This window comes from Ananas comosus, linkage group 13 (genome assembly GCF_001540865.1).
Source record: "Ananas comosus cultivar F153 linkage group 13, ASM154086v1, whole genome shotgun sequence".
Taxonomy (NCBI): Eukaryota; Viridiplantae; Streptophyta; class Magnoliopsida; order Poales; family Bromeliaceae; genus Ananas; species Ananas comosus.
This window is the reverse complement of record NC_033633.1, coordinates 4,566,561-4,580,897: the sequence shown is the minus strand read 5'-3', so window position 1 is coordinate 4,580,897 and position 14,337 is coordinate 4,566,561. Positions and strand designations below refer to the sequence as shown.

General features: G+C 35.0%; 1 protein-coding gene across 2 annotated transcripts; it reads left to right on the top strand.

Moving 5' to 3' along the window:
- LOC109719449 (cysteine proteinase inhibitor 1-like) lies at positions 3,114-11,360 on the top strand. Of its 2 annotated transcripts, XM_020246146.1 has the most exons (4): positions 3,114-3,550; positions 7,998-8,162; positions 8,425-8,611; positions 11,103-11,360. In XM_020246146.1, the coding sequence occupies exons 1-3, from the start codon at positions 3,179-3,181 to the stop codon at positions 8,608-8,610; spliced, it is 723 nt and encodes a 240-aa protein (XP_020101735.1). In that variant the 5' UTR covers positions 3,114-3,178; the 3' UTR covers position 8,611; positions 11,103-11,360. The 2 variants fall into 2 exon arrangements, with proteins under 2 accessions (XP_020101735.1, XP_020101736.1); XM_020246147.1 differs by lacking the exon at positions 7,998-8,162 and having other exon boundaries at positions 3,121-3,550; positions 11,103-11,343.

Below are 14,337 nucleotides of genomic sequence, written 5' to 3'. Positions count from 1 at the left end.
CAAACCATTGAACTATTATGTCGACTGCATTGCACCCTTACAATCATAGCGAAAACTTGAATCCCCTTTGACCTCCCAAATAACCGGTTTTCAATTGTAGTCTTTTACCCTACGTTGCACTATTAATCGCGGTGTACGAGATGGAGCCTCATCCTACTTTGCCGCCGCACTTCGTCCTGCGGGGAACGCGGTTCTTCGCCTTCTCCTCCTTGACCAATAGTAGCGTCGCTTTAAACTCGTCGCCTTTACGAAGAGTTGAGTTGCCGCAACCGCCAAAACGACTGGGACGAGGCTACAATTCGTCCAGGGGGTTTATGCATCGACGGTAGAGAGCCGAAGCAGAGTTCGAGGAGGAGGGGGCTCGCTCGAAAGGGTACCATCCAGCAATGAGGCGTTAAGATTGATTCACACTATCTGGAGTGTTTTATTTGGTACGAGCCCATTGGCCCTCCTCTCATACAGATTCTTAAATTCTTGTAGATCTTTACTGTTATTGATGGATTCCTATGTTTTGCTGACTGAACTATCTGTTTCATGATAGAGCGGAGCTCCAAAGGGCTCTAGGCATATAAAGCACTTCAGATAGTGTAAATCAATCTTAACGGCTCGTTGCTGGATCGTACCCTTCCGAACGAGCCTTCTCCTCCTCGCAATCTCCTTTGGTAGTCTCCCCTGGCCTATACCTATTAGCGTCGGCTATGTGCGCATGGAATTATAGACAAACTTCGATGATTACATATTTTTGTTAAATAATTATTATGAAGAGTGTGTTACAGTTGATGTAATAGAAGGTTGCATTGCATGCAAATCATGTTTGTATTTTGCAAAGTACTATAAAATCGTATACTCGACTTTAAAGAAAATATAATTCTTTGTTCCCAGATTAATGGACTCCTTATGAATTTGTTACACTATTTACCAGTTATAATATTTACCAAACAATATAGCACTGTTTACATCATAGTATAATATTAATTTCGGACTTTTTTTGCACTATTATGTTCATGTTATCACCAAATCTGTGAAAAATTTGCGCTGCATATCGTACTGTTACACGCTTTACCGGAGAATCTTGCATTATTTTTCTTATAGTTATACCACTTAAAGAATTCGTTAAGTATAAATTTCATTTTACCTCACGTTGCGTTGCACCAATATTGGTGTTTAAAGTTGTACTATTATTATACGTTTGAAAGAAAGAAGTATGACTTTTAGATGTCACACTATTATCTTCTTTAATAAATCAAGCGTAATGTTGCACCCCTAGAACGCACCCTTACAAGTTTAGTAACACTCTTTATCAGAGCATTGCACTTGTATTACTACGGTATTGCACTCTTACAAGCTTCGTTGCACAAATTTTTAATCCATTGCACTGTTATTAACTCCGTATTGCACTCTTACAAGCTACGTTGCACTATTTTGTAAACTATTGTCCTGTTATTCACACTGGTGTTGCACTATTATTCGTGTTAACTATGGACTTAATATACAATTGAAAGAACGTGTTAGCTTTTATGAGAAACTTTACACAATTATTTTTTTAAATTGTTTATCCGTTATGTCGCACCACTCGAACTCCGGAGCCCGCCGACGACCGTCTTGCCCCGCCGCCGAGCTTCATGCCCCACCGACGCTTATCTTCTTCAATCTTTTAGCAGATATCTCGGCCTATCGAACTCCGTCCCCGACAATGACGATCCTGTCCCGTCGACTCTTCGCCTGCATTTGGATGAAACTCTTTTTATTTGCACTATTAGCTTAAGATTACATTAAGAAATAAAGAAAGTGAAATTTTGACTGGTTATGGAGAAGTTGCACTGGCGCGAGTCTAGGGATGCACTATTAGAAGGGTCGTTGCACCATTTTTCTCGGCGTTGCTCCTTCGCGTTGCACTATTATTTCTGTTGCGGGGCGTGCAGTTTTTATCATTTAGCTTCAGAAATTTTCTTAAAGTCTTAAATCCGAAGAGCAAACAGCGGGACCGGCGAATAGCGGGACAGATATGGTCCGGATTCCGAGTAATGAGCGAGGTTGCGTAAGGCGGAAGCGGCGCATTTAATGCGCACCAGACCGTACGGCATGGTAGTATACGAGGGGCATATTGGTCAGGCGACAGAAAAAGCGGATTGAATCTGCAAAAACGAAAAAGATATTCCGTTTTACAAAAGTTCAAAATAAGTAAATTTTTTATGCAAATTGGCCTAACTTTTTAACATTTTAGAGAAAAAACAAAAAAAAATTTGGAAAATAATTATATGTCGACAAGATAACTATTTTTAATTATTAATTAATAGTTTTCTTCTTGAACCTGCTAGTTATGACACGCGTGGCGAACCAGGAATTGTCATATCACAACATTGTTGTTTTCTCATTTGTTCTTATCAATTCGATTTTGTAATACTAAAACTTAAAAAATAATTTCTAAATTCTTGAATGTGTATGTAAAATCTACATTGCATTAGTGGCTATCTCCAGTACATGTGACAAAAAATTTTATGATTATTGTCGAAGGACTCATATTTGAAATCTAAATATTTTATATTTTTAATTAAGTTTATTTTTTAAAAATTTATTAACTAACTAAGCTTAAGTATTTTATTTATTGTCAACTAATTTTTTCTAACGTATCCAAATGGTAAAGATATATTTAAAAACATTAGGATTTTTACAGAAACAATATATAAAAATTAAACTTTGTAAAAATATATTTATAATTTATTATATTTGTAGAAATTTGTATGAAATTAATTTTTCAATAATAGAGCAGCTCTAAAGTATATTAAAAAAACCACAATTAATAAAGGGGAAACTTCAAATATCCCCATATGGTTTCGCACTTTTTCATTTTAGTATCATGTGGTTTAATATTTCGTTAAATTATATATTCCGAAATGAATAATAAAAAGAAAAAATTGAAACTATAAAACCATAGGGTACTAACTTGATACACTTGAAATCACAAGATACTAAAGTGAGAAAGTACGAAACTACATAATATTAATTTGATACACTTTAAACTATATAATACTAAAGTAAAAAAGTACGAAACCACGGGATACTAACTCGATACAATTTAAACCAGTTTCCCCGTTAATAAACCACAGACGTGTATGGACAGTGGGTCGAGAGACTCAAGACTCGAGCGGTGGTACCATTATTATAAAGTGAGGAGGGGATGGGGCGCCAGATCTCAGCGAATCGTGGTCGATCTCTCGCCCTCTTCTTGTGTTTGGCCCTTTTGCTGCTCTCTTTTTGTTTCCACCACTGCGCTGCTGCTGCTGCTGCTGCGAGGGAGGAGGAGGAGGAGCTGGTGAAGGCGGCGGCGATGGCGGACGAGCAGCCGAAAAAGCCAGTGCCGGCGGCAGAGGAGGCGCCGGCGGCGGAGGCGGAGGCGGAGGAGGAGGAAGGACTGCACCTGGAAGATGATCAGGAGCCGAGGGAGCACCCGATCATGGGCGGCATCTACGACGCTCCCCTCAATAACGAGAACGGCTTCGACAAGGAAGACCTCGCCCGATTCGCCGTCCGAGAATACAACAACAAAAATGTGAGCACCACACCCCCTTCTCCCCCAATCTCTCTCTCACTCTCTGATCTGATTATTTAATTTTTTATAATTTTAATTTTACTATCTAATATTTAATATTTTAATTTGGATTATTTGATTCGATTAATATTATTTTTATTTTAAAATTTGAATGTGTCGTTAATTTTTACATATTTAACTAGCATACTTTGTGCAACTGAAATAAATTAGATAATTAGATTAATTTTGGAGTCGAATTCATGTTATGTCACTCAGATTGCACAAATTGAAAGATTAGATCAAAAAATTTAAAATTAAAAAAAAATTAGATAGCCGATTTAAAATGATTCATAGTTTAAATAAATTTGATATATTATTATTATTATTTTTTATTTTTCTATTCTATTAGTTCTTGTGTTTGGATGCAAGAAAATTTGTGTAACTAGAAAATTTGTTTTATCGGTGACACTCCTAATATTTTTATCTTAACAATAGAAATTTTCATATCGGATAAAATAACAGGATCCAAATAAGATCTTATGACTCTTGCGGATTTGGGTATGTGATATTGGAGCCAGACTTAAGGATTCCTCCCCATTGTTACCATTCACATGAGCAAAAATTATTACCATCAATCGATTAATTTTTTAGATAGGATTAGTTTTATGCAGATCTCTATAAATATAGTGAATTACAAATATATTTCTGTAACAAAGTTCAACTTTTATATGTTGTTCCTGCAAAAGTCCTGATGTTTTCAANTTGAGAGAGATAGGTAGCACGCTACCTGCTTTGTTTATTTCATTTAGAAATAAATTTAGCTGGAAATGTGAATCAACTAGGATTCGAACTTGGGTATCGGGTACCAACCACCAAGCCCATTGCCACTTGCTCTAGGGAAGGTCGGTATCGTTAAAATATTGTCTACTTTATAAGTAAAATAACCTTTTTGTCATCACAAATATATTTCTTGAAAAGTCCTAACTCTTAATTAAAGAGGAGTAAAAAGATGAATTCACCGCATTAACTAACTATGATTAAGTATTTTAATCTATGGTTAACTAATTTTTTCTAACGGAACCTAACGGCAGGAACATATTTGAAAAATCAGAATTTTTATAGAAATAGTATATGAAAGTTAAACTTTATAGAGATATATTTGTAATTCACTATCTTTACAAGAGCCGATATAAAATTAACCTTTTTAGATAAGATGGCTTAAAACTTAGTCTTAACTAGTAGCAGATTTATTAAAATCTGCCTAACTAAGCTGCTATATTTTGAAGCAGAATTAAACTTCTATGCTTTTAAAAATATAGAGTCATTAGTGTTTGTGAGTTTTCGTCCTTTAGATGAAGCTTTGTATAATTAGAATAATAGTGATCTCCTACTAAGATTTATTTGATTGTTGGTAGAAGAGCATAATTTAAATGATAAAATTGATTAAAATGATAGCTCTTACGATAAATAATTTATAAGTATCAAATATTTGGAGTTTTTAAAAGCGCCGTAGCGGGATTCTTTCAAGTGATTTATCTGATCTGCATTTTATATTCGTAGAATTATTTTATTTTATATTTTAAGGGTTCTGTTTTTTGTTTGACTTTTTTGAAACAAAAAAATTTTCTAGGGCAATTTCAAAAGTATCCCCTCAAAATTATAAAATACCCTAGATATATTCTTTTAAATTTGTCAATATTTTTTTGTCCCTATAAATTAATAACACGTTGATTAAGAACTTTAGACTAATTTACCCCTTATCATACCTCATTATTAAATATAAATAACTGTCTAGTAACATGTAGGGCTAATAAATTTATTTTTCATCAGAAAATAGCTCGATTTTTGTTTATGATTCAATTTATGGGTATATTTTTTGTGCACTTAAGTTTAGTTTGTTTTTTCGTTTATCATTATCAAATGAATCTCATGTTAACCATAAAAATTCATTAATTGAAACTAAATATATATTATACTTTTTTGTGAATCTATTTTCTTCTTTGTCCAAGCACCAACTAAAAGATTGGTAACCTAAAAATATTAATATTTAACATAATACACTATGCTACTCAAAATATTATGATTAAGGATAGATATGTAATTTTGTATAGGGTTTGTTTGTTTCACCGTAAATGGAAAAGGAGAAAGTGATTTCGGCGAAAATTGATCACTTTTACTGTTTGGTTCACTGTAATATTAGTGCAGTCGAATGTCAAATTCACCCAAAATATTGAAATTGTCTTCGGCTCAATTCAGGTGAAGTGAAGTGACAGTGGGAAAAAAAAAATAAATATAATTGGAAAACTTAATTATGGTAATTGTTGTTAGGGTTACTCTCTTTCTCTATCTCTCCTCTCCCCTTCCATTTTCATTACGGCAATTCTTGTTAGGGAGTTTGATTTGTTAAGTTTTAATATTTTTTTCTTTAATTTGTACATTTAAAGTACGATAAAAATTAATTTATTGAATGATAATAATTTTTTAATTTTAGAATTTTATTGTTGCATTATTATAATTTATATAAAAATATTAATATAATTATTTTAAATTTATTATAATTATATAAAAATATAATCATATTATTTTATATTTATTATATTATAATTTATTATTTATTAAGTTACGTAAGGGTGAATAATGTCATAAGAGCATAGAGCTATATAGGAGACAAGTTTATCACGGATATAATAAAAATTCAACAAATTTTTGTAAAACAAACACAGAAAATAATAAACTCCAATTTTATCGTACGCAGCATAAGCAAAATTGGTTAAATATATTTCACTTCCACAGTTATAAAAACAAAAAACAATTGAATTATAGTTCAACCGAAAATTTACTTTAATCTGAACTTCATCTTCGGTGAAACAAACATGTTTCGCAATTCGAAGATCCAAAAGGAGAGAAAAACAAAGGGTACCTGTGTGGCCTTAATAACAGCTCCTCTTGCTAAGAACAGGGTCATGTGGCTGGTGAGGTTGAAGCTCCCAGTGAGCCAAATCCCAGGAGGAACATACAACAGTGTGCCCCCTCTCCTCCTCAGGTGCTGGATCCTGTAAACTGCCTTCCGGAACGGCCACGTGTTCAGCGTCCGGCCGTCGTCGACCCCGCCGAAGTCCGTTATCGATATCACCTCCCGCCGCCGCCTCATCGGCACNGCGAGCCGGATTGCCACCCCTACGTAAGAGGCAAAAATAATGCCATATAGAAGGTAAGTTTACGAGGGTGTGGAGATTGAACAATTTTCGGTGAAATAAATAGAGAAAGTGAAGAACTGTAAATTTTACGTCATTTACCTTCTGCGGAATAAATAGGAGAATTAGCAGAACTTTACTTCTACAACTATAAAAACAAATATAGCGGAGGTGGAATAATTATCATATAAATTCTAGTTCAATCTAAAATCTATTTCAATTCGAAGTTTACTTACGTTGAAACAAACAAGCCCACGACAGAAATCAACTTTAATTTAGGAATATTTATAAATTAAGTAATTTTAAAGAAAATATATTTGGAAGCTATAATCACTAAAACATACGTATGCAACTAATCCTAGAAAAGAAATTAAGATAAAAAAGAAAAAGTTGGAAAAGCCTCACCCCCCGAATAGGGAAAGAGGGATAAAAATGGATTAAATATTATATATTTCTGTTTGAATCCAAATGGGAAAATTTCCAAATATGGATTGGGAACTTACATTCTGATGTGGATTCTGAGTTAAAATTATTTTTTAGATACAGTTTCAGGTTTGTTATCTTTTTTCAAATTTAAATCTCCGAATCTCAAACTGGTTTGATGTATTTTTAATATATGTAATATTCTTGTTGAGTCCATATTTGATATATATATATATTTAAAAAATTCTTAATTTTTTTTTAGTTTTTATAAATTTTAGAAGTTTTAAATATATATTGGCAATTTTCTTTTGATTTTTAGCTTTTATATTATCTAATTGTCTTATTTTTTATCTGCATTCTCTTAATATTCGATTCCAAATTTATTTTTAGTGAATATGAATATGATATGAATTAGCCAGTGTCCCATCCATACTGGACATATCTTCATCCCATAAGAAAGATAAATTATATTGTTGATTCTTGAGACACAAGATATTTTGATTATTAAATTTTAAATTTATTTATTGTAATTATTATTACAATCAAATCTTACACTCTAATTTACTTGGTAAATTATTAATGCAGAAGTGGAATTATTATCAAATTACGATGACAAAACTTTCACATTTGTTTCTGTACTGACAATCAATCTATCTATCATTATTTAGTAACTAAATTAGATAGATTGTAAAATTAATTAAAAATTTGAGCTTAGGTTGTAATAAATTAAAAATTAAAAACTAAATAAATAAATAACGGAAAATACCATGTGGCTTTTGCCCGTATAAAAAGGGCTGCCATCCCTCTCCCTTTTGACGTACGCGTTGCTTTCTTTCCGCCGCGACTATCGGAGAAGGGCAGAAGGAGGAGGACGCGCGGTCGAGATGGGGGAGCGGCTGCTGCAGCCGGTGGGAGACGTGCGCGAGGTGGGCTTGGGCAGCCACAACACCCTCGCCAAGGAAGACCTCGCGCGCTTCGCCCTCCAACACCACAACAACAACAACAACAACAACAATGTCCGCATTCTCCTCCTCCTGCTCCTCCTCCTGCCCTTTCACAAAAATTAAATTCTTTTTTTTTGGGATAATATATAAATATGTCAAATTGTTCAGATCTAAGTAGTCGTGGGTTCGATTTTCCGTATACATATATACCGTTCTTTAATCTCTTTAATTATTTTCCTTTTTCTTTTTTTTTTTTGCGTTATGTTTATAGTTTAGCTAATTTTGTTGTTTGTTGTTGTTGTTGTTGTTGTTGATGATGATGATGATGATATAGAATGCTCTTCTCGAGTTCGTCCGAGTTGTGAAGGCCAAAGAACAAGTGGTGTCGGGCATGATGCACTACTTGACCGTTGAGGTGAATGATGCTGGCAAGAAGAAGCTGTACGAGGCGAAGGTCTGGGAACAAGTCTGGATGAATTTCAGGCAGCTCCAGGAGTTTACCTACCTGGGCGATGCGTAAGGTAAAACTCTCATTTTCCTCTCTCTCTCTCTCTCTATATATATATATATATATATATATATATATATATATATATATATATAGTGTAGAGCTACTATATTATCGGAAGTATAGTGGATTTTATGCTTCCGATTTTTTGACGCTTGGATCAAGAATTGTACAGTTGGGATGATTGCGGTCTTTCCCTCCAAGGGCCAAAAATTCGAAAGCACAAGATTTTCTATACTTCAGATAGCATAGTAGCTCTACTATATATATATATATATATATATATCTCCAAAGGTCAGCTTCTGTGATTGAGATGCGAAGTTAACGAGTAAATTTATTAGGACTTGGTAGTGGAAATGCATCACTCCAACTTAGCCATTGCTTATGTTTGCATTTTGGTTTGGTGAACATAAAAGTTGGAAACACCGTTTTCTAGCAAGCTTATTCCGTTAGAGACAATTGGTTGTTTCATGTCGTATCAGAATAATCTAATTTTCTTGCATTTAACTTGAGTCACCATGTATTGTGCCCCTCAAAATGCCTTTAACCCATCTATGGGGAGGAGTGTTAAATATATAATCTTACACACCGTTTGGTTCGGGATAAAAAAGGGGGGGTTAGGGGGGTTAACACCCCTTTTATCCCCAAACGGAAACAAATGGGGGTGGGGTTTGTTAACCCCACCCTTAACGTTAAGGGTGGGGTTAACAAACCCCACACCCCTAGAATTGGGGTGGGATTAAGTTAATCCCACCCCAATTTAATTTTTAAATATAAATTTATAATTTTAATTTTAATTTTTAAATTATAAAAATTTATAATTTGTAATCTTAAAATTAATATTAATATTTTNTTTAAATTTTAAATTTAATATTTTATATTTGAAATTTTAAAAATTTATAATTTGTAATCTTAAAATATATATTTATATTTTTAAAATTTTAATTATTTAAATTTTAAATTTGGTATTTTATATGTGAAATTTTATATTTGTTAGATTTGATTTAAAATTTATAACTTTAAATTTTTAGATTTTAATTTTGAATTTTTTAATTTTAAAAGTTATCTATTTAAATTTGAAATTTTAAATATAAAATAAAAAATTTAAATTCAAATATAAAAATTGGGGCAAAATCATTATTTTCTATTTATAACAACCCACTATCCTTTTTATTCCACCTACTCCAACCAAATACTATTTTACTTATACCTGGACTAAACCCAATTCTCAACCAAAACACAAAATTACTCTAACCCCACCTTAACCCTGAACGTATACGTAACCCTATCTCTGGAATAATTAGTTCTTATTTAACCCTGAACCAAACGAAGCCTTAGAAAGCCCGTTTACTAGCAACTTAAAACTGTTTTAGAGACAAATGTTATGTTTCACCCTTTTTTTTTGTGTCATGCTTTTCAAGGCTAAAGGCACCAAGGACTCGCATTCTACTGTCAGGTTATTTGCTAGTTAATGTTTTGTCTTATTTGACAACACAAAAACAAAAACATTGTAGTAATCTTCTTTTCTTTTTTTTCCCTCTATGTTGAAATTTTGGTGAGTTTACAAAATTAAAGAAAATTCAATCCTTAGGTGTCTTCAACTGCATATAGCTTATTAAAGAAAAGCAACAAGGAAAAGAAGTATAAGAGACTTTAAGCTTGAATGATCTTATTGTGGTGTTATTGTGGAGAGATAAAGTAGTCAATTATGCAGTTTCCGGATTGTCATGTACTAACGATTGCAGAAGTGTATCACGCTTGTAGAATGGAGACCTATTTCTTTCTATTTGTAGGTCTAGTAAGTTTCTTTCTATTGCTTTGCATATATATGGCTCAAGAATGGTTTGATGCAATTCTGAAATTTGAATTATGAGATCATGACCGACTCTGTGGGCATCTATTTCTCTTGCATTGTATGGTGATGATCTATGAAAATACTAGCAGTGGCGGCATAATTGATGCACTACAAAGTTCTGGTGGAAGTTTATTTTGCTTCTTTTCTCTTCTTTTTTTATTTTTCAAATATGCTCTTTCTATACCTTGTCTGTAGAGGAAGAAGTACGCATTTATCTAACTTTACAAGCTTTAGTTTCTGACAATGAATCAGCTTTTAGTCATTTGTTTTTACTGATTTGATCAGCATACGATGAGCGGGTCATGTCGCTCGCTATCTATACATCCGATCACCTCATGTAATTGAAATGCAACACCATAAAATCATTGTGATGCTTGATAATGTTGTTTGAGGCTTCAGTGTTCTCCGAGATTGGACCAGAAAAAGTGTAAAAAAAAACAGAAAAGTGCGTGTATTTCTGTTTTCCAACCTACCTGCACAACGATGATCTCTCTCTCTCTCTCTAAGAGCTAAAAGTTTGTCATCTGTAATTCATGTTAAATTGGAAAAAACAAAACGTGTTTTCATATTTAGAAACAACACTCCTTTCATATGTTTGATTTGTTTTTCGGCGAACTAACTCTGTTTTCATATTATACTTTCTTTTCAGGTTATCACTGTGGATGATCTTCGGCCTTATAATATCCTGCAGTGGAGTTCATGCATTATAAATAAACTTTGAGATGTATGTGTGTTTGATTGCTTTATATTCTCAGTTGGAATCCTTTGTTGCGACGTACTATGCAATATGTCTCGGCTATGTGAACAGACATTTGTGCTTTAATTAGTCTAAGTGTGTTGCTTATATGATTATGTTATATAACACTGCTTTATCCTTTTGTTTTCTTCAAGTTATTATTTTCTTTTTCTTCTTTGAACATATCTGTTAGGCTGGCTGTCAAAGCAGAAGTTTATATTATGATTTCTTGGCATAATCCCATCTATTAACTGGTAAGAGGAAATGATCAACAATTCTAGCTATTTCTAGGGTTAAAATATATAGAGGTTAATTTTAGCTCAACTAAACATTTGCCAATTTTGCCAGATTGACAAAAACTTTTAGCCTAAATCACCAAGAAAAAAAATCAACTGTAAATTCTCAAAGATATATTTGGCATGTTTTGTAAGGAAATTGTCTAGGGTCATTTATGTTTGGCCTTTTTGCATAAAAAATCCAACAATTTTGCGTTTTTGTAAAAACAGATCATCATTTTGGAATTCGCATAACATCTTTTTCTCTCTTCTTTTTTTTTCACTCGTTCGCTTTTTTTCTTTCGCTCCAGGTTCATCTCCCTTCTCACTGTTGTTTTTCCTCTACTTCTCCTCCTGCTTTCTCTTCCTACTCCACCGCCCCCACATCGATATCACACTTTGTTTTCTTACTTCGCCCTCACCTTCGCTGACATCGGCTAAGATATAGTACTGTATAGATCACGATGGTGAAGCTGTGGCGGAGCGCATGGCTGCGGATGGCGATAGCGATGAGGGTGCCGCAGGATTTGGAGAGGATGGTCAAACGAGGGTGATGGCTGCCGTAGAGGGCGAGGAAGGGGGCGCAATAGCCCAAAAAGATGTGAAGGGTGAAAGAAAAAAAAAAGAAGAAAGAATAAACATAAAATATAGTAAAAAAATTTTTTTTTTTCATCTCGGAAGATCATTATATATATTGGCCACTACAAGAAACTAAAAGAAGCAGAGAAGAAAGAAGAAGAAGAAGTTGTGATGTTTGAGATAAAAATTGTACTCTTTGAGGCGAGAGTTGTACTATTTAAAACAAAAGTTGCACTCTTTGAGGCAAAAGAGTGCAGCTTTTATTTCAAACAATGCAACTTTCGCCTCAAACAGTATAATTTTATCGTTATCTTTTTTTTTTCTCTCTTTTTCTTTGTATTTTTTGTAGCAGCCACAACACATAATGATCTTACTAGAAGAAGAAAATCAGTTTTTTCTTTACTATTTTTATTTTTTTATTCTTTTTTTCTTCTATCCTCTGTATCTTCTTTTGCTATCGCACCCCCTCCATCGCCTTCTGCCACAGTCACCGTCCCCGTCCAATGCACTTTCCGTTTGTCACGCCCCGGATATCTCGTTCCCCGGGCACGCCGATAAATCCGCCGTATACAAAGAAATTTCCCTTGTATACGAAGCGTCAAAGTACCTGTAGAAATACGATACTACAAACAGTAGCATAGAGCTGCTCAAAAAAACTAAATAACTGAGTTTCATATACATAGCTAGAATCCAAAATACAAGGTTACTCGCACTGGCGAGTTAAACAACTATGTACATAAACTCCAAAACAACAACTACCTGCAGTAGTGGAAAGCCTCTAGCTCTGACTGTCGGGTAGGGCTCTAGCTCGCAACGCCCTTGCCTCGATCCTGGTCGGCGGAAGATACAGCAGCCGGCACCTGTGGCTCTGCAAAACAGGAGTAACAACTGGGCGTGAGAACTACTGTAAAAACAGGTAGTCCTCAGTGGGTGCCGCCCAAAACAACATCGGTCTACCCACTAAGTCTACAGAAGGGAGCAAAAATAGTAGGAAAAGCAGGAAGTACAAAGAGATTGAGGACGCGCAGAGCGGGCGCGGGCCTGGTACATCAGAAGCTACAATTTTAGCACGGTTTCACCCACAGACAGGTGATGCAGTCAGAGCAGACCATTCAGACTCTAGAGAAATGCTGAGCATGTGTCTGGACTTTGGAGAGGTGTAACTGACATGAATACTGGGTTATTTGCGTAAAGCTAATACAGCTATCAAGCGAGCATTTCCAGATGGCTTCCGGCTTGAAGCCTTGTATGACCCAGATTCGATCTCCCCCTATTTTGAGTGAGTATGGTGAAGCGAAGACACTTTGGACCAAGTATTCTACTTAGCTGATGAAAGCTAGAAGTCGTTCGACGACACCTTTTTGACACACAGAGCCGGACAGAGCTATCGTCCGATACCAGGAGACGAGACTTGAGTTTCATTGGTTTGGATATCATGTTTTTTCTGCAACCGTCGCTCCAGGAGGATTCGCCGATTTTGGAGTCGTGGAAAGCTTCAATCCCACTGTTTCGTGCCCTTTTGAGGTATTAGTGAGTTGGACCATTGCTACCGATTGTCTCTACAGCCTGACTTGTTGATCATAATGTCCACTCTCGACCTTGAGGAGATATGTTTGCGATCTTTACTCACGTCATTGACTTCATCCACTAGAGATTTCGTAGATCTGATATAACAGGGACCGACCTGTCGCGGATTCTTGCGTCGTGCACGAAAGAATGCGCAAACCGGTCATCCAGTATGTAACAGTGCATTGAATCCACGAAAGAGAGCGACCTTGGAAGCCCAGATGATTGGAGCTTCTATCCTATCAGTATGTTTGATGCTCTGTATTCTATATATTTTTTAGTTTCGAAGACGAACTTTTGTAGTGTAGCGTGAGATGTGAGATACTGAACCTACAAATTACAAAGTTACAGTATTATATATGTTCTTGATTTGACTTTGAGCAGACTTTCGCAGCAAAATAATTAATAAACAACTTTAAAACCTCAAATTTTCAAGTAAGACTAAAAGTGGCAATATCTTACGTAGGTATGGGCTTTTTGGATAATTGTTCACTTTTCATACCTTTATCCCTGATTTCCGGCGCTAATTAGGAATGTGCAGCTGCTACTAAATAACGTTGGCTATCTCTCTCTCTCATCTCTTATGTTAGCTCGTAGGCACGGTGGATACTCGAGCTCGTGGAGGTTTTTCGTGCGCGACGTTGCCCGCTGTGAGCCGTTCGAGCGTGCGTCGCGCGTCTAGCAGTTGTGATTGAAGTCCGCGAATGTGTATCCGCCGTCTCGACCGT